This window comes from Scomber scombrus, chromosome 6 (assembly GCF_963691925.1).
Source record: "Scomber scombrus chromosome 6, fScoSco1.1, whole genome shotgun sequence".
In the NCBI taxonomy this organism is placed as follows: Eukaryota; Metazoa; Chordata; class Actinopteri; order Scombriformes; family Scombridae; genus Scomber; species Scomber scombrus.
Genome location: NC_084975.1, coordinates 634,404 through 654,731, shown reverse-complemented (window position 1 = coordinate 654,731; position 20,328 = coordinate 634,404). Strand labels below are relative to the sequence as shown.

Genomic DNA, 20,328 nt, shown 5'->3' with positions numbered 1-20,328 from the left:
TGTTGGGATTCATAAAATACGACATTGACAGGCGGGGTCTGCACAAAATTTAAACGGGGGGGCCGAGTCCGGCGGCAATACCTGTCTTGCTCCCCATTGACTGTAATGTAATCGTCTGTTTTTTTTCAAAAGAATCTCACTCTGTCTTCGCACTGAGCTTACGCGCTCATCTTAAGGAGTATCTGAATAAAATAAACACTGTCAGAATCTGCCGGCTTCTGTGTCTCTCACAGTGTTTTCGGTTTTTGGACAGGAGTTACGGTTTTCTCACAGTTTGCAATTGTTCGGGACCTTGTCAGAAGCCAAATTCTGAGGCATTTTGAGAATTTTTTCCAAGCAGATTCTCAAATCACCGTAGCAACCGTAGAACCTCTGCTGTCCTTGACAGCCTGTTGCTGGGCGGAAACTGACCTACTTTTCTGTGATTGGCTAATTCCTGTCTGTTTATTTTGTCAGTTAACCAAGCTAGCTCTCAGCAATAGCATCCATGTTTAGGGTAGAGGTGGTGACTTTGATTAACAGTTGACACTCTGTAGGGGGCGGGGCTTCCGCGGACTCGGCGGGAACGCCCACAGAGGTGGTGACTTTGATTGACAGGTGACACCTGGAAGGGGGCGGGGCTTCAGAAAATTTGGCGGGAACGCCCACAGAGACAGAGGCGGATTTTTACACAACTTTGAAGCCTAATTTCACATATTTATTTAATCATTCACATTTGGCAGGGTGGTTAACAACACACTCTTCTGTGGCATGTCAAACTCAGAATACATATTTATTCTTACTTTACAGGGACTTTAATTAGTTTAAATAAATATTATTTATGCTTAAATATGATTAACTGGAATATTGCAATTGAAATACTGGAATATTTCCAGTCAATTTCCAAGAAGAATTCCAGTCATAAAAAACTATAATAAAATCTACTCTCTTAATGATAAGATGTACTTATTAATTTCATAAAAGTGATGTTCCTGTCTGTGAAAAAAATTAAAGTAGACTTTTATTAATTAGTTTAAATAAGTATTATTTATGCTTAAATATGATGAACATTTACTTAATATTTTCAGGGATGTTAAGTTGAGAATAAAGTACATTACACTTGATACTGATTAGTAAGATGTACTTAATACTCGAAACCAGAATATGATCAGGGTGACTTTTGAACACTGGAAATAAATCGTGTACTCGTTCCGGCAGCAGTCCCGTGGCACTCAAAATTTCCCTGGAATTTTCTAGTTAATACTATTCTCCTTATATATGCTTCCTTTAGTTATATTATTCTCCTTATATATGCTTCCTTTAGTTATACTATTCTCCTTATATATGCTTCCTTTAGTTATACTATTCTCCTTATATATGCTTCCTTTAGTTAATACTATTCTCCTTATATATGCTTCCTTTAGTTATACTATTCTCCTTATATATGCTTCCTTTAGTTAATACTATTCTCCTTATATATGTTTCCTTTAGTTAATACTATTCTCCTTATATATGTTTCCTTTAGTTAATACTATTCTCCTTATATATGCTTCCTTTAGTTAATACTATTCTCCTTATATATGCTTCCTTTAGTTATACTATTCTCCTTATATATGCTTCCTTTAGTTATACTATTCTCCTTATATATGCTTCCTTTAGTTATACTATTCTCCTTATATAATATATATAACACGTTACATCGCTGTGAGGACGCAGAAACCAGGAAAAGAACAACAGGAAACTACTTCTGAACACCTCAAACTCTGTTCATCAACTAAATGATTCACCTGAAAACTGATCATCAGATTGATCAATAATGACAGTAATCATTATTTACAGTCCTGATATTAACACTCACCTGCCTCAGACTGGCTGTTTTCCTCCTTCTGCTCTGAGGACTGTGAAATGGAGACTGACTGGACTTTCACCTTTACTGCCTGTTGCTACCTGTCTGCTCCTCCCTGTTTGTTCCACACCTTATTTACTGGAAACCATGTGTGCGTGTGTGTGTGTGTGTGTGTGTGTGTGTGTGTGTGTGTGTGTGTGTGTGTGTGTGTGTGTCTCTGTGTGTGTGTTTTTCTATCCTGGTGGAGACTGATATTTCCCGTGGAAAAATGTTTGAAAACAAAAGGTACCCGCATTAGCTTTGTAGCATATTAGCTTAGCAAATAGCAGTCTTAATGGTTAGGGTTTCAATCCAACATTCAACATTTGTTCAAATACTCATGAATTGTGCTGTGGCTAACAGTTAGTAGACGTTAGCATTACGGGTCCCCACGAGGGGAGCAAAATTCACGTTTAAAATTTATGTGAGAGTTATTGATATTTCAAGTCAATTTTTTGTTCAAAAATGATGTCTCTAGACCCTTTAGAAAGGTTGGACCCCACAGGGCTGCACCCAGTCAGGGGTCCCCACAGGGTAATAAAAACGGGTATGTGTGTGTGTTTCCTGTTTAGTACTTTTAAGGTTAAGTGGAGGAAAGAAAAAACTCCCTAAAGGGAATCACAACATTTCAACATGTTTTCAACATATTGTACTTTTTGGTTTCAAAGGATTCTTTACTGAGGACACTTTAACCTCCTGCGTCCTCATATGGGAACATTACTATTTGGGTTTGTTGGACCTTAAACTTCATTCTGCTGAACTTTGTTGTCCTCTTCATACAAACCTTTTGTGCCACCTAGTGGTCGCAAAAGCACATTACTATACAAACATTATACAATACATTCATCAGTGCAGCAGGTATAAAACCTGATCAAACTTTATGGTTGAAACATGTTTATTAATGTTTAATAATGTTTGTAGTTTGATATAAATGTGACTAATTTTAACAACAGCAACAAACTACAACACTGTTAATCATGAAGTTCTCGTTTGAGGACGTTGGGACTTTATTATCTTTCAAAGGAAAGTGTAAATATAAGGAAATGAATCGTTTTATACACTGGTGAATGAATTGTGTTATACAGTAAAATAAACCCATTGTTCCCTATATGAGGACTTAAAAAACAACTAAAACAGCTCCAAAAACTGAGAATAATTATGTAGACTAGTCACTGTAGTGCAGCGTCACGTGTTCATTAGTCACTAATGAACACGTGACGCTGCACTACAGTGACACCTGGTGGTAAACATTGAGATTTTTGTTTATATTTGATTTTGATTTATTTTGATTTGTTGCATAGTCTATATAACAGTTATTACTATAAGTGAAGTTTGTATGTGTATGTGTGTGTGTGTGTGTGTGTGTGTGTGTGTGTGTGTGTGTGTGTGAGAGTTTGTGTGTGTGTGTGTGTGTGTGTGTGTGTGTGTGTGTGTGTGTGTGTGTGTGTGTGTGTGTGTTTGTGTGTGTGTGAGTGCATGTTGGCTCATTTGCAGATAATAATATTAGGCTTACATACATTAGATAAATAAATGGCAAAGAGATGAATCAGTTATTTGCTTACAATATGTTTGATTTGTTGCATAGAACAGTTATTATTAGGGTTAGTGAAGTATTGTGCTGGGATGTTTAATAGTGAAGGTTTGCTGTATCTATCAGATCTGAGAGTAGAAACACCAGCTGATAAAAGCAGCTGCAGGACAGAATCACACGAGAACATATGATTGTTTTAAGGCAACTACACGTTTGACCTGCAGGGGGCAGAAATGCTCCTAGTAGAGTCTACACGGCCGGAAATACACACGAAGAAGAAGAAGAAGAAGCAGAAGAAGAAGAAGAAGAAGAAGAGCTCCTTCCGTACACTGAACACGTGACAGCTGTGAGTAAGAGACATGATGTTATGATTTATAATGATTTATAATGATTTATAATGTTTTATAATGATTTATAATGTTTTATAATGATTTATAATGATTTATAATGATTTATAATGATGTGTGTGTTTAACGCAGAGACAGAAACTGCATGATGTGATTTATCTCTTCATTAAATTATAAATAAATGTTTTTAGCTTCATTCTAACAGATCCTTTAATGTTTAATACTGTGATGGAAGAAAAGTACATTTACTGTAGTACAGTTTGAGGTACTTATACTTTACTGTAGTACAGTTTGAGGTACTTATACTTTACTGTAGTACAATTAGAGGTACTTGTACTTTACTGTAGTACAGTTTGAGGTACTAGTACTTTACTGTAGTACATTTAGAGGTACTTGTACTTTACTGTAGTACAGTTAGAGGTACTTGTACTTTACTGTAGTACAGTTTGAGGTACTTATACTTTGCTGTAGTACAGTTAGAGGTACTTATACTTTACTGTAGTACAGTTTGAGGTACTAGTACTTTACTGTAGTACAGTTAGAGGTACTTGTACTTTACTGTAGTACAGTTTGAGGTACTTGTACTTTACTGTAGTACAGTTTGAGGTACTTGTACTTTACTGTAGTACTTTTAGAGGTACTTATACTTTACTGTAGTATAGTTTGAGGTACTAGTACTTTACTGTAGTACAGTTAGAGGTACTTGTACTTTACTGTAGTACAGTTTGAGGTACTTGTACTTTACTGTAGTACAGTTTGAGGTACTTGTACTTTACTGTAGTACAGTTAGAGGTACTAGTACTTTACTGTAGTACAGTTTGAGGTACTTGTACTTTACTGTAGTACAGTTAGAGGTACTTGTACTTTACTGTAGTACAGTTTGAGGTACTTGTACTTTACTGTAGTACAGTTTGAGGTACTTATACTTTACTGTAGTACAGTTTGAGGTACTTGTACTTTACTGTAGTACAGTTAGAGGTACTTGTACTTTACTGTAGTACAGTTTGAGGTACTTGTACTTTACTGTAGTACAGTTTGAGGTACTTGTACTTTACTGTAGTACAGTTTGAGGTACTTGTACTTTACTGTAGTACAGTTTGAGGTACTTGTACTTTACTGTAGTACTTTTAGAGGTACTTATACTTTACTGTAGTATAGTTTGAGGTACTAGTACTTTACTGTAGTACAGTTAGAGGTACTTGTACTTTACTGTAGTACAGTTTGAGGTACTTGTACTTTACTGTAGTACAGTTTGAGGTACTTGTACTTTACTGTAGTACTTTTAGAGGTACTTATACTTTACTGTAGTATAGTTTGAGGTACTTGTACTTTACTGTAGTACAGTTAGAGGTACTTGTACTTTACTGTAGTACAGTTTGAGGTACTTGTACTTTACTGTAGTACAGTTAGAGGTACTTGTACTTTACTGTAGTACAGTTTGAGGTACTTATACTTTACTGTAGTACAGTTTGAGGTACTTGTACTTTACTGTAGTACAGTTAGAGGTACTTGTACTTTACTGTAGTACAGTTTGAGGTACTTGTACTTTACTGTAGTACAGTTTGAGGTACTTGTACTTTACTGTAGTACAGTTAGAGGTACTTGTACTTTACTGTAGTACAGTTTGAGGTACTTGTACTTTACTGTAGTATTTCCATGTGTTTCTACATCACTCGTATTACTTGTGTACTTTTACTTGTAATGGAGTATTTCTACTTTTACTGCAGTAAAGTAACTGAGTAATTCTCCCACCAAAGATCAGTCTTAAAATAAACCAGACATCCAAATGTGTGTGTGTGTGTGTGTGTGTGTGTGTGTGTGTGTGTGTGTGTGTGTGTGTGTGTGTGTGTGTGTGTGTGTGTGTGTGTGTGTGTGTGTGTGTGTGTGTGTGTGTGTGTGTGTTCCCTCACACAGAGGTCAGAGGTCAGGATGGGTCGCTCTTCCAAAGACAAGCGGGACATTTATTACCGTCTGGCTAAAGAGGAGGGCTGGAGAGCAAGGAGCGCCTTCAAGCTGCTGCAGCTCGACCACGAGTTCAACCTGTTGGCAGGTGAGAGTCTCTGTCAGTAACAGTCAGGGGCCCCTCGGCTGTTGGCCCCTGATGGCACTTTTCCACTATACAGTTCTAGCTCTACTCGGCTTTGTTTGGTACCAGGAACCTTTTCCATTACTATAGTTCCTCCTCAACGTGAGCGGGGTCGTCATAGCAACACAAACACATAACCAATGGAGGACATGGAGGCTTTCTGTCTCACACAAAGCAAGAGAAGAGAAACTAATCTCTGTAACGCTGTTGTTGGTATTTAAAAATGCCGGGTTTGATTCTTGTGTGGGACGGCTCATGACTCTTCCAGTGACACTCTGACCAATCAGAGGCCGGAAGTCTGATGACGTCACATTTAGTATCGGCTCGGCTCGCTTGAAACCTACTAAAAAAGTACCAGGTACTATCCCTGATGGAGCAGCAGCAGGTACCAGGTACTATCCCTGATGGAGCAGCAGGTACCAGGTACTATCCCTGATGGAGCAGCAGGTACCAGGTACTATCCCTGATGGAGCAGCAGGTACCAGGTACTATCCCTGATGGAGCAGCAGGTACCAGGTACTATCCCTGATGGAGGAGCAGGTACCAGGTACTATCCCTGATGGAGCAGCAGGTACCAGGTACTATCTCTGATGGAGGAGCAGCAGGTACCAGGTACTATCCCTGATGGAGGAGCAGGTACCAGGTACTATCCCTGATGGAGCAGCAGGTACCAGGTACTATCTCTGATGGAGGAGCAGCAGGTACCAGGTACTATCCCTGATGGAGGAGCAGCAGGTACCAGGTACTATCCCTGATGGAGGAGCAGCAGGTACCAGGTACTATCCCTGATGGAGGAGCAGCAGGTACCAGGTACTATCCCTGATGGAGCAGCAGCAGGTACTATCCCTGATGGAGCAGCAGGTACCAGGTACTATCCCTGATGGAGGAGCAGCAGGTACCAGGTACTATCCCTGATGGAGGAGCAGCAGGTACCAGGTACTATCCCTGATGGAGGAGCAGGTACCAGGTACTATCCCTGATGGAGGAGCAGGTACCAGGTACGATCCCTGATGGAGCAGCAGGTACCAGGTACTATCCCTGATGGAGGAGCAGCAGGTACAAGGTACTATCCCTGATGGAGGAGCAGGTACCAGGTACTATCCCTGATGGAGCAGCAGGTACCAGGTACTATCCCTGATGGAGGAGCAGGTACCAGGTACTATCCCTGATGGAGCAGCAGCAGGTACCAGGTACTATCCCTGATGGAGCAGCAGGTACCAGGTACTATCCCTGATGGAGCAGCAGGTACCAGGTACTATCCCTGATGGAGGAGCAGGTACCAGGTACTATCCCTGATGGAGGAGCAGGTACCAGGTACTATCCCTGATGGAGCAGCAGGTACCAGGTACTATCCCTGATGGAGGAGCAGCAGGTACCAGGTACTATCCCTGATGGAGGAGCAGGTACCAGGTACTATCCCTGATGGAGGAGCAGGTACCAGGTACTATCCCTGATGGAGGAGCAGCAGGTACCAGGTACTATCCCTGATGGAGGAGCAGGTACCAGGTACTATCCCTGATGGAGCAGCAGGTACCAGGTACAATCCCTGATGGAGGAGCAGGTACCAGGTACTATCCCTGATGGAGGAGCAGGTACCAGGTACTATCCCTGATGGAGACGCAAAAAAACCGAGTCGAGTCGAGTAGTGCTGGATCTGTAAAGTGGGAAAGCGCCCTGAGGCTCCTCTTGATAAATGTCTCCTTTGTGTGTCTCAGGTGTGAACAGAGCGGTGGATCTGTGTGCAGCACCTGGCAGCTGGAGTCAGGTCCTCAGCAGGAAACTCAGGTTCTCCTCATCATCCTTTCATTCAGTCATATGAACCAGAGCCCGACCCAGACTGGATTACTGGGGCCGATACCGATATTAGGGAGCAATCGGCCGATAATCTCACACATACAGAATATTAAATTATTCTGTTTTGTGCAGCGAATTAAAGTAATAAAACATTCAACATATATATATTAAACTTGAATTAAGAAAAAGGATCAAATATACATCAAACACTGCCTATATAAAACATCGGGGCATATTTGGACAACAAAACATACGATATATCTGATAAACCAGTATCGGCCGATAATATCAGCTGACTGATATTATCGCTCTAACATGAACATAAAGTCACCTGGACAGAAACTCTGAGTGTGGCTGTAGGATATTCTCTGAGATTATAAAGTCGCAAATTTACGAGAAAATAAACTCGGATATTCTCTGACATCATAAAGTCGCAAATTTACGAGAAAATAAACTTGGATATTCTCTGACATCATAAAGTTGCAAATTTACGAGAAAATAAATTTGGGTATTCTCTGACATCATAAAGTCGCAAATTTACGAGAAAAAATAAAGGATCTTCTATGACGTCATAAAGTCGCAAATTTACGAGAAAAATAAACTCGGATATTCTCTGAGATTATAAAGTCGCAAATTGTACGAGAAAATAAATCGGGGTATTCTCTGACATCATAAAGCCGCAAATTTACGAGAAAATAAATTTGGGTATTCTCTGAGATTATAAAGTCGCAAATTTACGAGAAAATAAACTCGGATATTCTCTGACATCATAAAGTCGCAAATTTACGAGAAAATAAACTCGGATATTCTCTGAGATTATAAAGTCGCAAATTGTACGAGAAAATAAACTTGGATATTCTCTGACATCATAAAGTCGCAAATTTACGAGAAAAATAAACTTGGATATTCTCTGAGATTATAAAGTCGCAAATTGTACGAGAAAATAAATTGGGGTATTCTCTGACATCATAAAGTCGCAAATTTACGAAAAAAATAAACTTGGATATTCTCTGAGATTATAAAGTCGCAAATTGTACGATAAAATAAATTGGGGTATTCTCTGACATAAGGTCACTAATTTACGAGGAAATAAACTCGGATATTCTCTGACATCATAAAGTCGCAAATTTACGAGAAAATAAACTTGAAAAAATTGTTTTATTCTAACGAGTAGTCACATAGCCTCACTTTGCAACACTGAGAGACGTTTTTTCTCGCAGATTTGCAACTTTGCGTCAGAGAATGTCTGAGTTTTTTCTCTAAATATTAGCCCCCCCCCACTCCCCTCCTCCAGGTCAGTATTTTTTTTTTTTTTTTACATACACGGCCCTAACACGCTGTCGTAGAGGGGTTAGGTACTCAGTTTGTCGCAGTCTGCAGCTTCACCACTAGATGTCACTAAATCACACACACTGCTCCTTTAAATCATGTGAGCGTATGTTTGGTCTTCGCTGTCTGTCTCCTCTCAGAGGTCGGGAGGAGAGGAGCGAGGGAGGCGAGGGAGGCGAGGAGGTGAAGATCGTGGCGGTGGACCTGCAGGCCATGGCTCCTCTGCCGGGAGTCACTCAGATCCAGGGAGACATCACCAAGGTGAGCACATGATGTTTCCACTGTGCTCAGGACGTTACTCAGGAGGATTTTGTGTTTTGGTTCAGAAAATGAGGAAAAATGAGGATCAGTGTTTCTCAAAGTCCAACCTGACGTCGTCAAATGTGTCAAAGATTCAGTTTTCTGTCACAGAGACAAATCTTTCACATACTGTTCATATTCTCTCCTCACAGTTTGTTCTCCTCATAAAAAGTGTCTCTAGCAAACATTGAAGCACAGATGTGTTTAGAAAGCATCAATAGTGGATCTGACTGATCAATTAATGTGATTAAACCTTGATTCATGTGTCAGAGAGCAGAGAGAGTGACCACTAAACATCTCCTATCACACAATATCATGTCCTATTTTACCTCAGACATGAAAATATAAGTCAAGTCAAGTCAAACTTTATTTATAAAGCACATCTAAAAACAACCTCAGTTGAACCAAAGTGCTGTACAGTTATTAAAATACAATATAATCAGACACAAATATAATAATAAATAAAACAGTAAAGGAATAATAAGAGCTCAATTTAAAAAAGAGTAAAAGTAAAGATAAAAATACAATAAAATAAAATAAGAGCCAAGAATTCTCGCCTAGCTGTGGCTGAACGCCAAGGAGAAAAGATGGGTTTTCAGCAGTGTTTTAAAGTGCTCAACAGACTGTGCAGCTCTGACCTGGATAGGTAGGCTGTTCCACAGCTTTGGGGCCGCCACTGAGAAGGCTCTGTCCCCACGGGTACAACATAGCAGTAATGATGGAAACGTCTCTTTTTGGTAGTTTTGAGTCTATTTAGTCTCTCCATCTCATAGTTACCACAGAGATAATCTGACCCAGAACAGCCTCAATGGACAAATATTTGTAGCATCTATACAAAAGTAGAACATTTAATATGTTTTCATTTTGGTGCATTTTGGGAGTCTGTCTTTGTGCTCTTCCTCCTCTCAGGTGTCGACGGCTCAGGAGATCATCCGACACTTTGAGGGTGAGCCGGCCGACCTGGTGGTGTGTGACGGCGCTCCAGACGGTGAGACGGCCACTTCCTGTCTGTCCTCACCTGATCCCATGTCTCTTTTATTCCAGATTTTTTCTCCTAGGATGGCGAAGTCATGAGCTGCACTACTCTGTCTCTGATTTGGCAGAACTCAGGGTCCCTGCAGATCCTTAAAAAGTCTAAAAATGTCTTTAAAATGTCTGGAACTGAAGGATTTAAGACGTTAAATTCACTTTATTTATCATCATTATCATTATTTTCTGGTTATTTACATAAACCAACCAATCAACTTATTAATGAAAGTAAAAATCAGGCTTCGCCATCCTAGGAAAAACAATCGTCCTGCAGATGTTTATCCTCCGCTTCCTGTTCTGTCTCCATAGTAACCGGGCTCCATGACGTGGATGAGTACATCCAGGCTCAGCTCCTATTGGCTGTGAGTACTCAGGTGTTTGTGTGTGTGTGTGTGTGACATCACGGCGGTGTGTGTCACTCTGACGGGTGTTTTGTGTCTCAGGCGCTGAACATCACGACGCACCTGCTGAAACCTGGAGGGACGTTTGTGGCCAAAGTGAGTCCAGCTTTAATTCATCTGATTCCTTCTCTTCCTTCCTTCCTTCCTTCCTTCCTTCCTTCCTTCTCTTCCTTCCTTCCTTGTCTTCCTTCCTTCCTTCCTTCCTTCTCTTCCTTGTCTTCCTTCCTTCCTTCTCTTCCTTCTTTCCTACCTTCCTTCCTTCTCTTTCTTCCTTACTTCCTTCCTACCTTCCTTCCTTCTCTTCCTTCCTTCCTTCCTTCCATCTTTTTACTGGTCCGGCCCTCAGAGATCTTATTGGGCTGTTTGTGGCCCCTGTCCCCTGTTTTAAAGGATCCTTGTGCTTTTATTTTGGTAGTTTTGTTGGCGCTGTCAGACAGGAAGTGAGCTGAGATAAAATGCTATAAAATGTAAGTGAAGATATCCTGAGGTGACATCCTGTGGCTGAGTTAACCCCTCGTTGTCCCGCCTGCTGCAGATCTTCAGAGGGAAAGACGTCACTCTGCTCTACTCTCAGCTCAAGATCTTCTTCGGTGGTGTGACCTGCGCCAAGCCTCGCAGCAGCAGGAACTCCAGCATCGGTGAGTGGGCTCCAGCAGTCGTCATGTTTCACCTCTCTGCAGTAAACCTGCGATGAGCGGAAGGTAAAGCGCTGCTGTGTTTGTGTGCAGAGGCGTTCGTGGTGTGTCAGAACTACCGTCCTCCCGATGGTTACGTCCCCAACATGTCCAACCCTCTGCTGGACCATTGCTACGGTAACGCTCCTCTCTTCTTACTCTGCAAACATCATCATGTTCCTCCAGGTGAACCTCAACACTGACACCCAGTGGCCACGTGTGGTCATTACAGGTTGGAGTGAAAGTACCAATACAGCGATGTAGAAGTACTTCATTACAAAGTAAAAGTCCTGCTACTGTAAAAGGAGTGGTTTGGTCCCTCGGACTGATTTATTATTATATTATTATATAAGTACCTCAAACTGTACTACAGTAAAGTACTAGTACCTCTAACTGTACTACAGTACTTAAATATATATTATATACTATAAATATAAATCTATTTTCCTCTCAGAGGGAACAAACTGGTTTTAGTGTGATGATCCAGTCCGGATGTGTTCTCTGATCCTCAGATGTGGACTTTAACCAGTTAGAGGGTCTGAACCGCGTCATCGTTCCTTTCCTGGCGTGTGGCGACCTCAGCGCCTTCGACTCAGACCGGACCTACCCGCTACAGGTGAGACTAGCCCGCTACAGGTGAAACTAGCCCCCTACAGGTGAAACTAGCCCGCTACAGGTGAAACTAGCCCGCTACAGGTGAAACTAGCCCGCTAGCCCGTTACAGGTGAAACTAGCCCCCTACAGGTGAGACTAGCCCGTTACAGGTGAGACTAGCCCGCTACAGGTGAGACTAGCCCGTTACAGGTGAAACTAGCCCCCTACAGGTGAAACTAGCCCGCTACAGGTGAAACTAGCCCGTTACAGGTGAAACTAGCCCGCTACAGGTGAAACTAGCCCGCTAGCCCGTTACAGGTGAAACTAGCCCCCTACAGGTGAGACTAGCCCGCTACAGGTGAGACTAGCCCGTTACAGGTGAAACTAGCCCCCTACAGGTGAAACTAGCCCGCTACAGGTGAAACTAGCCCGCTAGCCCGTTACAGGTGAAACTAGCCCGCTACAGGTGAAACTAGCCTGCTAGCCCGTTACAGGTGAAACTAGCCCCCTACAGGTGAGACTAGCCCCCTACAGGTGAGACTAGCCCGCTACAGGTGAGACTAGCCCCCTACAGGTGAGACTAGCCCCCTACAGGTGAGACTAACCCGCTACAGGTGAAACTAGCCCGCTAGCCCGTTACAGGTGAAACTAGCCCGCTAGCCCGTTACAGGTGAAACTAGCCCCCTACAGGTGAGACTAGCCCCCTACAGGTGAGACTAACCCTCTACAGGTGAAACTAGCCCTCTACAGGTGAGACTAGCCCGCTACAGGTGAAACTAGCCCGCTAGCCCGTTACAGGTGAAACTAGCCCCCTACAGATGAGACTAGCCCCCTACAGGTGAGACTAGCCCGCTACAGGTGAAACTAGCCCGCTAGCCCGTTACAGGTGAAACTAGCCCGCTAGCCCGTTACAGGTGAAACTAGCCCCCTACAGGTGAGACTAGCCCCCTACAGGTGAGACTAGCCCCCTACAGTTGAGACTAACCCTCTACAGGTGAAACTAGCCCTCTACAGGTGAAACTAGCCCGCTACAGGTGAAACTAGCCCGCTAGCCCGTTACAGGTGAAACTAGCCCCCTACAGATGAGACTAGCCCCCTACAGGTGAGACTAGCCCGCTACAGGTGAAACTAGCCCGCTAGCCCGTTACAGGTGAAACTAGCCCGCTAGCCCGTTACAGGTGAAACTAGCCCCCTACAGATGAGACTAGCCCTCTACAGGTGAGATTTTCTTTTCTAGGATGGGAACATGTGAAAGCAAACAGTTTTTAGAATGAAGACTGATGATTTATAAAACTTATAGAATGATGATAATAAAATGTAAAAATAAAAAAATGATTTAAAAAATGAAACAAATCGAATATAATAGAAATAAAACAGTCCAGATGTTTTGTTCCTGCAGCTGGACGGCGGTCAGCAGTACCAGTACACCCCCCCCACCCAGCCTCCCATCCGCCCCCCCTACCAGCAGGCCTGCCACCTCCGCAGGAACAACCTGCTGTCCAGAGAGGACGCTGCGCCCCCCCGCCCCCCCCACAGCGGAGAGGAGCCGGCCGAGTCCAGCTGCTCCACACAGGGAGAATTAAAGGGACAGTCCGCCAGCTCTGTCTGAGTTCATGTGGGGGGGGGGGGGGGGGGGGGGGGGGGGGGGGGGGTTATTTTATTTTCTGTCTGTAATCAGTATCACATTGTAAGCAAATAAAAATAAAAACCCTCATCATGATGTTTTTTTTTGTGTCCATGAGGTTTAGTTTAAATTTAAAGGGTTAAAATGATAAAATAAACGTATGAATAACTTCACACATTCTTTTTTTGTGGACCCAGCATCAAATTTCTGCTTTTAACCCATTTAGAGAGAATATATTAGAGGATTATGGCAAAAATGTCTAAGTGGTGTAACCATAAAAACTTTGTACCAAATAATTCAACTTGCTTAAAAACAGTAAATTGTCAATAAAACACCATATCAACTAGTTTGGCATGATCTTACATTATAACTTTATATTAAATAAAGGTAATGGAATACAATTGTTCTACATATTACATTTACTCTGGGTTACCATGGAGACCAGGAAACATTTACATGTTTTAAATGAAGTCATTATTAGTATAAGTCCACTTAAATACACTGTAGGTGATACAATATGTAATATTTATCATTCTTTTGTGGTTACACCATTTGACATTTTCAGGAGCATTCAGTCTTACTTTTGGTATAAAATGGTGCAAATGTCATTTCAAATGATATAAAACCAACAAAAATACTAAATGTACATTTCATACATCTTACCAACACTTATTGTTACTGAGCTATTAATGAAATTTAAATGTCTGGATTCTGAATTAATACAATTAATTTAATATGTTTATTATTATTATTAAATAAATAAAATGTTTTTTTGTTGAAGACTTTCAGTGGATCTTATAACAAGAATACATCACTCTCAAAGAACATTTATTTCTCATATTCAACAATCCGAATGTTTCCAACAACCTGAAATAAAACATTAACCAAAATTATTAATTAATGCAAAGATTTCAACTTTTTATCTGAATAAAACCTAAAGTAAACCTCTGTTTAAGTAAACCTGTTCGTGACTGTGACCGTGAGTCGAGGGTCAGGTGACCCTGGGAGCGGTGTTGTCGGGGGCAACGGCCGCCGGTAGGGTCGCTGGTAAGATGACAAAGAGTGGATATGAAGTCAGTCGGATTAAATCTGTTGGAGGACTTTATTAAAGTATGTGTCGTTGAAATGGCAACAAACAGCACCAAAATCTAAAATTTGAATCAAACTGACCAACTTCCTGTTGGAGTTAGAGTATGGGTCCAAGAGACTTTTCTGTGCGTCTTTACATGTTACATATGTGTACCGAATTTCATTCCTCTACGTCAATCTGGAGGGAGGGGCTCGATTTAATTAATATTCAAAGGGATGCAGTGGCGCCATTTGGCCAGCACTTCCTGTTTTATGGCGAAACATAAAAAATTCCTGCATCTCCACGGCAACCAGGAATAACGGAAGGAAAAAGATTTTTATAACTGTTCATCTCCTATGGTTTAAGATGATTCTGAGTGAATTTGGAGTCGGTCGCATTAAATCTCTCGGAGGAGTTCGTTAAAGTACGATGCGTGGAAATCGCAAAAAATGGCGGCAAAATTGAAAATTCAAATCAAAATGGCCAACTTCCTGTTAGAGTAAGTGTATGGGTCCAAGAGACTTTTTTGTGCGTCTTTGCATGATACATATGTGTGCTGAATTTCGTTAGTCTACGTCAATCTGGGGCGAGGGGCTCCATTTTCTTCATTTTCTAGGGGGCGCTGTTGAGCTGTTCTGCATCACCCATAAATTATGAAATGTGTCGTTGGGTCTGAGGTGTGTGTGCACATCATTTTATGAGTTCTGGGGAACGTTTAGTCTGTGAAAGATAAGTTTGTTTTGACAGAAGAACGAAAAAATGAATTTGTGCTCGGCCCTTAAAAATTATTAATATATGAAACTATAATATAATAATATTTCAACTTTTTATCTGAATAACTAAACCTCTTGTGTGTTTTCATCTGTGGTTTTAATGTCACTGTTTGTGATTGTGTTATATTGTTATTATTAAATGTTCAAACAACATATTTTGACTTTGTTTTGTTTTTGCTTTTTTTGTTATTTTTGTTATTTTTGTTATTTTTAGCTTTCTTTTGTTTTGCTTCTATTGTTTGTTTTGCTTGTTTATTTTGTTTGTTTATTGTTATTTTTCATGTTATTATGTTGTTATAATGTTATTGATCAACAATCTAAATAAAAGTTTAAAAAAAACAAAAAAACAGCCGAAGCGACTTCCTGGTTTTGGGCCGTGCGTGCTGACGTCAGAGCGCACGGCTCCACAGCCGCATTGTTGTTGAAGACGCTCCGGAGATTCCCGATCACCTGATCACCCGATCGATCCTCCTGATCGGTCCTGATCGATCGTCCCGGTCGACCCCCGGTCACCCCCACCGCAGCGGACCTCCTGAGCCCGGCCCCGGAGCCCTGGATCCCGGTCCCGAGCAGCTGAGCCCAGAGCTGGATGTAACGGCCGCTCCGCTCTGCAGGCCGCCATCGCTCCTCTACCATCTACCGTCTGCTCCCCGGTGAGTCCCTGTGAGACCCGGTAACCCTGCACGCTGTTCGGCCCGCCGCTCGGCCCACTCCTCCTCTACAGCCCGCCGTCCTGCCGCTGTCCCCGCCGGTGCTTCCCCGGTCCGGGCCTCGGAGCTTCGGTTGCTTCTCCGCTGGGTCTTCTAGCTTCTTGTTGTGTTGGTCGCCATCTTGGCTCCTCGGCTGCTAGCAGGCTGTTAGCCGGTCAGTGGTCGGTCTGTGTTTCCCGGGAGGAGGAGTGCTGTGTGTTGCTGTTTGTTATTGTGTGTTACTGTGTGTTGCTGGGTGTCACTGCGTGTTATTTTGTGTCACGGCTCGGTACCGTTACCGGTAACCGGACCGGGTGAAGCAGCTGTGTGTCGGTTGAAGCGGAGCTAGCAGTGAGTTAGCCGCGGCTAGCAGCTAGCAGAGCTCCAGAGAGAGGCCGGGGCTGCCGAGCTGCTCTCTGCGGCTCCACAGCGCCTCCTCGCCGGCTACACGGCCAGCGGAGGGTCGGTGTGGAGGTCTGCTGCTTTCTTTCATTCATCCAGTGCCGGTTCCTCCCGGTCAGCCGGTGTTAGCCTGCTCTCACTCAGGACTAATATATATTGTAGTAATTATATTTAAAACTATACAAACTAAGTGAGGCTTCAATAAGCTGAGCAGTTAAAGGACCAGTTCACTGTTTAATGGTTTAAACCTGCAGGCAGTACAGATTAACATAGCGTGTTTATCTGCATTCCTCCTGTTCATACTGACCATTAGTAGATCCCTTCATAATGTTTACTGTAATGATTCCTCCTGTTCATACTGACCATTAGTAGATCCCTTCATAATGTTTACTGTAATGATTCCTCCTGTTCATACTGACCATTAGAAGATCCCTTCATCATGTTTACTGTAATGATTCCTCCTGTTCATACTGACCATTAGAAGATCCCTTCATCATGTTTACTGTAATGATTCCTCCTGTTCATACTGACCATTAGAAGATCCCTTCATCATGTTTTTTTGTTTTTTTTTAAACATATCTTTATTGGTTTTTACATTCATACAACAACATAGAACACTTAAAACATATGGCAGTGATACAAATAATAATGAAAATACTAATAGAATACAGAAAAAGTAAATAAATAACTTGTCATAATAAAATAAATAATTAAAAAGGGATAAATTAAATAGACAAATTGGTCAGAGAACTTCATCATGTTTACTGTAATGATTCCTCCTGTTCATACTGACCATTAGAAGATCCCTTCATCATGTTTACTGTAATGATTCCTCCTGTTCATACTGACCATTAGAAGATCCCTTCATCATGTTTACTGTAATGATTCCTCCTGTTCATACTGACCATTAGAAGATCCCTTCATCATGTTTACTGTAATGATTCCTCCTGTTCATACTGACCATTAGAAGATCCCTTCATCATGTTTACTGTAATGATTCCTCCTGTTCATACTGACCATTAGAAGATCCCTTCATCATGTTTACTGTAATGATTCCTCCTGTTCATACTGACCATTAGAAGATCCCTTCATCATGTTTACTGTAATGATTCCTCCTGTTCATACTGACCATTAGAAGATCCCTTCATCATGTTTACAATGGAAGTGATGGAGGACTAAACCCACAGTCCTCCTTCTGTGGAAACATGGATTTAAAAGTTGATCTGAAGCTTCAGTCAAATCTTCATCTTCAGTGTTTTTAGTAGAAAAGTATTTTTGTTACTATACTTCCACCACAGCTCAACAGGGAAACACTAAGAAGGAATCTGATGCTAAAAAGACTGTAAATGTGTCAGATATCACTTGATATGACTAACTCACACTGATGAAGCTCAATAGAAGCTGATCAGATACTTTAAATGACTGTGTGGAAACACTGTGATGCAGTCCTCCATCACTGTGATGCAGTCCTCCATCACTGAACACTGGAAGCACATTAGAAGCAGATCTGTTAATAGTCAGTATGAACAGGAGGATTGATTACAGAGAGGTTCATATGGACACCTGACTGCTGGTTTAACACACACCAGAATCACTGTGAACTGTCCTTTAAAGACAGTGTTTTAGAGGCAGACAGGAAGCTTTATTACACACATCATCTTAAATAAAGTCAATACGAAAAAAATTGAAATGAAATGAAATCATATAATAAGGATGAAGCTCAGTGATGGTTTGGAGAGGAACACTGAACTGTCTGAATGTATCTGGATGAGACTTTTGAGTAGTGAAGCTCTCTCTACATCTTCTTACATAAAAATGTCAGTTTGTGTCAGTTTTGTAGGACAAGAGATTATAACTGTTTTATTATTATAATGTATTTGTTTGAGGTGGTGACGTCTTTTTTAAACACATGGCCCAGTCTTGGTCCTGCAAGGCAGCACTGACCAGGCTGTTAATCATTGCTGCAGGTTTGATCCAGCACGCCTTGTTCTGCCAGTTAAAGACACACCAGTGAGTCAGTAACACTGTCGTTTCCTGTGTTTGCTCCGCAGGGTCTTTACGGCTTCGGCATGAGGAAAAAAGGTCGACATCAGCGCCCGGTGGTGCTGAAGAGAGCGTCCTCGCCCATCAAGCCGTCGCCCAACCGCGAGACGCTGACGTACGCGCAGGCTCAGCGGATAGTGGAGCTGGAGGTGGACGGCCGCGTGCACCGGCTCAGCATCTACGACAAGCTGGACGTCATCACGGACGATGACCCCACGGCTCAGGAGATCATGGAGTGCAACAGCAACAAGGAGAACAGCGAGAAGCCCCAGCAGGTCCTGGTGCGCTCCGTGCGTCTTAAAAACAGCCAGCAGAAGAAGAACGCGGCGCTGACATCATCGCACGGCGGCGGCAGCCACGGCGGCTCCGCCGGCCTGCTGGAAGCCAAGGTCAGAACAGTTGAATATAATTTGCCGGTGGTGCCGCGGAGGCCGGTGACTTATTACAAATACACAGAGAGGACGGCGGAGGAGCTGGACGAGGAGGTGGAGTACGACATGGACGAAGAGGACTACGCCTGGCTGGAACTCATCAACGAGAAGAGGAAGAGCGAGGGCATCAGCCAGGTGTCCAACCACCTGTTTGAGTTCCTCATGGACCGCTTCGAGAAGGAGTCCTACTCAGCCACGCAGGGTCAGAGCGACCTGCAGTCCCTGGTGGACGAGGACGCCGTCTGCTGCATCTGCATGGACGGAGACGGGGCCGACAGCAACGTCATCCTCTTCTGTGACTCGTGTAACATCGCCGTGCACCAGGAGTGCTACGGCGTGCCGTACATCCCCGAGGGTCAGTGGTTGTGCCGCCACTGCCTGCAGTGTCCGGCGCGGCCCGCAGAGTGCGTCTTCTGCCCCAACCGAGGCGGAGCGCTGAAGAAGACGGACGACGACCGCTGGGGTCACGTGGCGTGCGCTCTGTGGGTCCCCGAGGTCGGATTCTCCGACACGGTTTTCATCGAACCCATCGACGGCGTCCGCAACATCCCGCCGGCGCGCTGGAAGCTGACCTGCTACCTGTGTAAGGAGAAGGGCGCCGGAGCGTGCATCCAGTGCGACAAGATCAACTGTTACACCGCCTTCCACGTCAGCTGCGCCCAGAAGGCCGGCCTCTACATGAAGATGGAGCCCGTCAAAGAGCAGACGGCGTCCGGCACGACCTTCTCCGTGAAGAAGACGGCGTACTGCTGCAGCCACACACCCGAAGGCTGCGACCGCCGGCCGCTCAGCATCTACGACGAGCCGCACCCCAAAAACGGAGCCTGCCACAAGAGGGCCGACAAGAGGGGGAAGTCCCGCGCCAAAGGCTGGCAGAAGAAGAAGAGTAAAAGAGCGGAACCAGAACCGGAACCGGAACCAGAGACCCTGACCAACTGTGGGCCCAGTATCACCGCCTCAAGGTAGACCAGACTGCCGGGACTCACACTGCACATCTCTGATTATTAATGAACTCAGAACCAAAGTGCTGCAGAGTAAAACAACATGATATAAAACGAGCATTTTACAAATCAAATGAAACAGAGAAAAGATCTTTTGATGAAGATAAAATACGACAAAAATGAGTTTAAATGAGAAATGAATCACAGTTTATCTCAACATCAGAATCCTGATCCAGGTTTTACTGTTGCTCTGCTGGTCTTCACAAGTCTAATCTGTTCCTCATCATCAAAGAGCTGAATGATAAATATTACATATTTTATCACCTACAGTGTATTTAAGTGGCTTATACTAATAATGACTTCATTTAAAACATGTAAATGGTTCCTGGTCTCCATGGTAACCAGAG

At 43.0% G+C, this 20,328-nt stretch overlaps 3 protein-coding genes across 3 annotated transcripts; all 3 read left to right on the top strand.

The window, feature by feature from the left end:
* Positions 1-3,710: 3,710 nt before the first annotated feature.
* On the top strand, positions 3,711-9,067 carry LOC133981683 (uncharacterized). Its single transcript, XM_062420502.1, has 3 exons — positions 3,711-3,741; positions 5,657-5,792; positions 7,544-9,067. The coding sequence occupies exons 2-3, from the start codon at positions 5,672-5,674 to the stop codon at positions 7,645-7,647; spliced, it is 225 nt and encodes a 74-aa protein (XP_062276486.1). The 5' UTR covers positions 3,711-3,741; positions 5,657-5,671; the 3' UTR covers positions 7,648-9,067.
* Positions 9,060-13,558, top strand: LOC133981814 (tRNA (cytidine(32)/guanosine(34)-2'-O)-methyltransferase-like). Its single transcript, XM_062420669.1, has 8 exons — positions 9,060-9,212; positions 10,161-10,239; positions 10,590-10,642; positions 10,724-10,777; positions 11,217-11,319; positions 11,410-11,493; positions 11,868-11,971; positions 13,349-13,558. The coding sequence occupies exons 1-8, from the start codon at positions 9,060-9,062 to the stop codon at positions 13,556-13,558; spliced, it is 840 nt and encodes a 279-aa protein (XP_062276653.1).
* A 2,293-nt stretch (positions 13,559-15,851) lies between these two features.
* LOC133981639 (bromodomain-containing protein 1-like) lies at positions 15,852-19,942 on the top strand (the record flags this gene model as incomplete). Its single annotated transcript, XM_062420441.1, is given in 2 exon segments — positions 15,852-16,068; positions 18,558-19,942. A coding segment is annotated over 1 exon segment (1,367 nt), but the record flags the coding sequence as incomplete, so codon positions are not given.
* Positions 19,943-20,328: the final 386 nt, after the last annotated feature.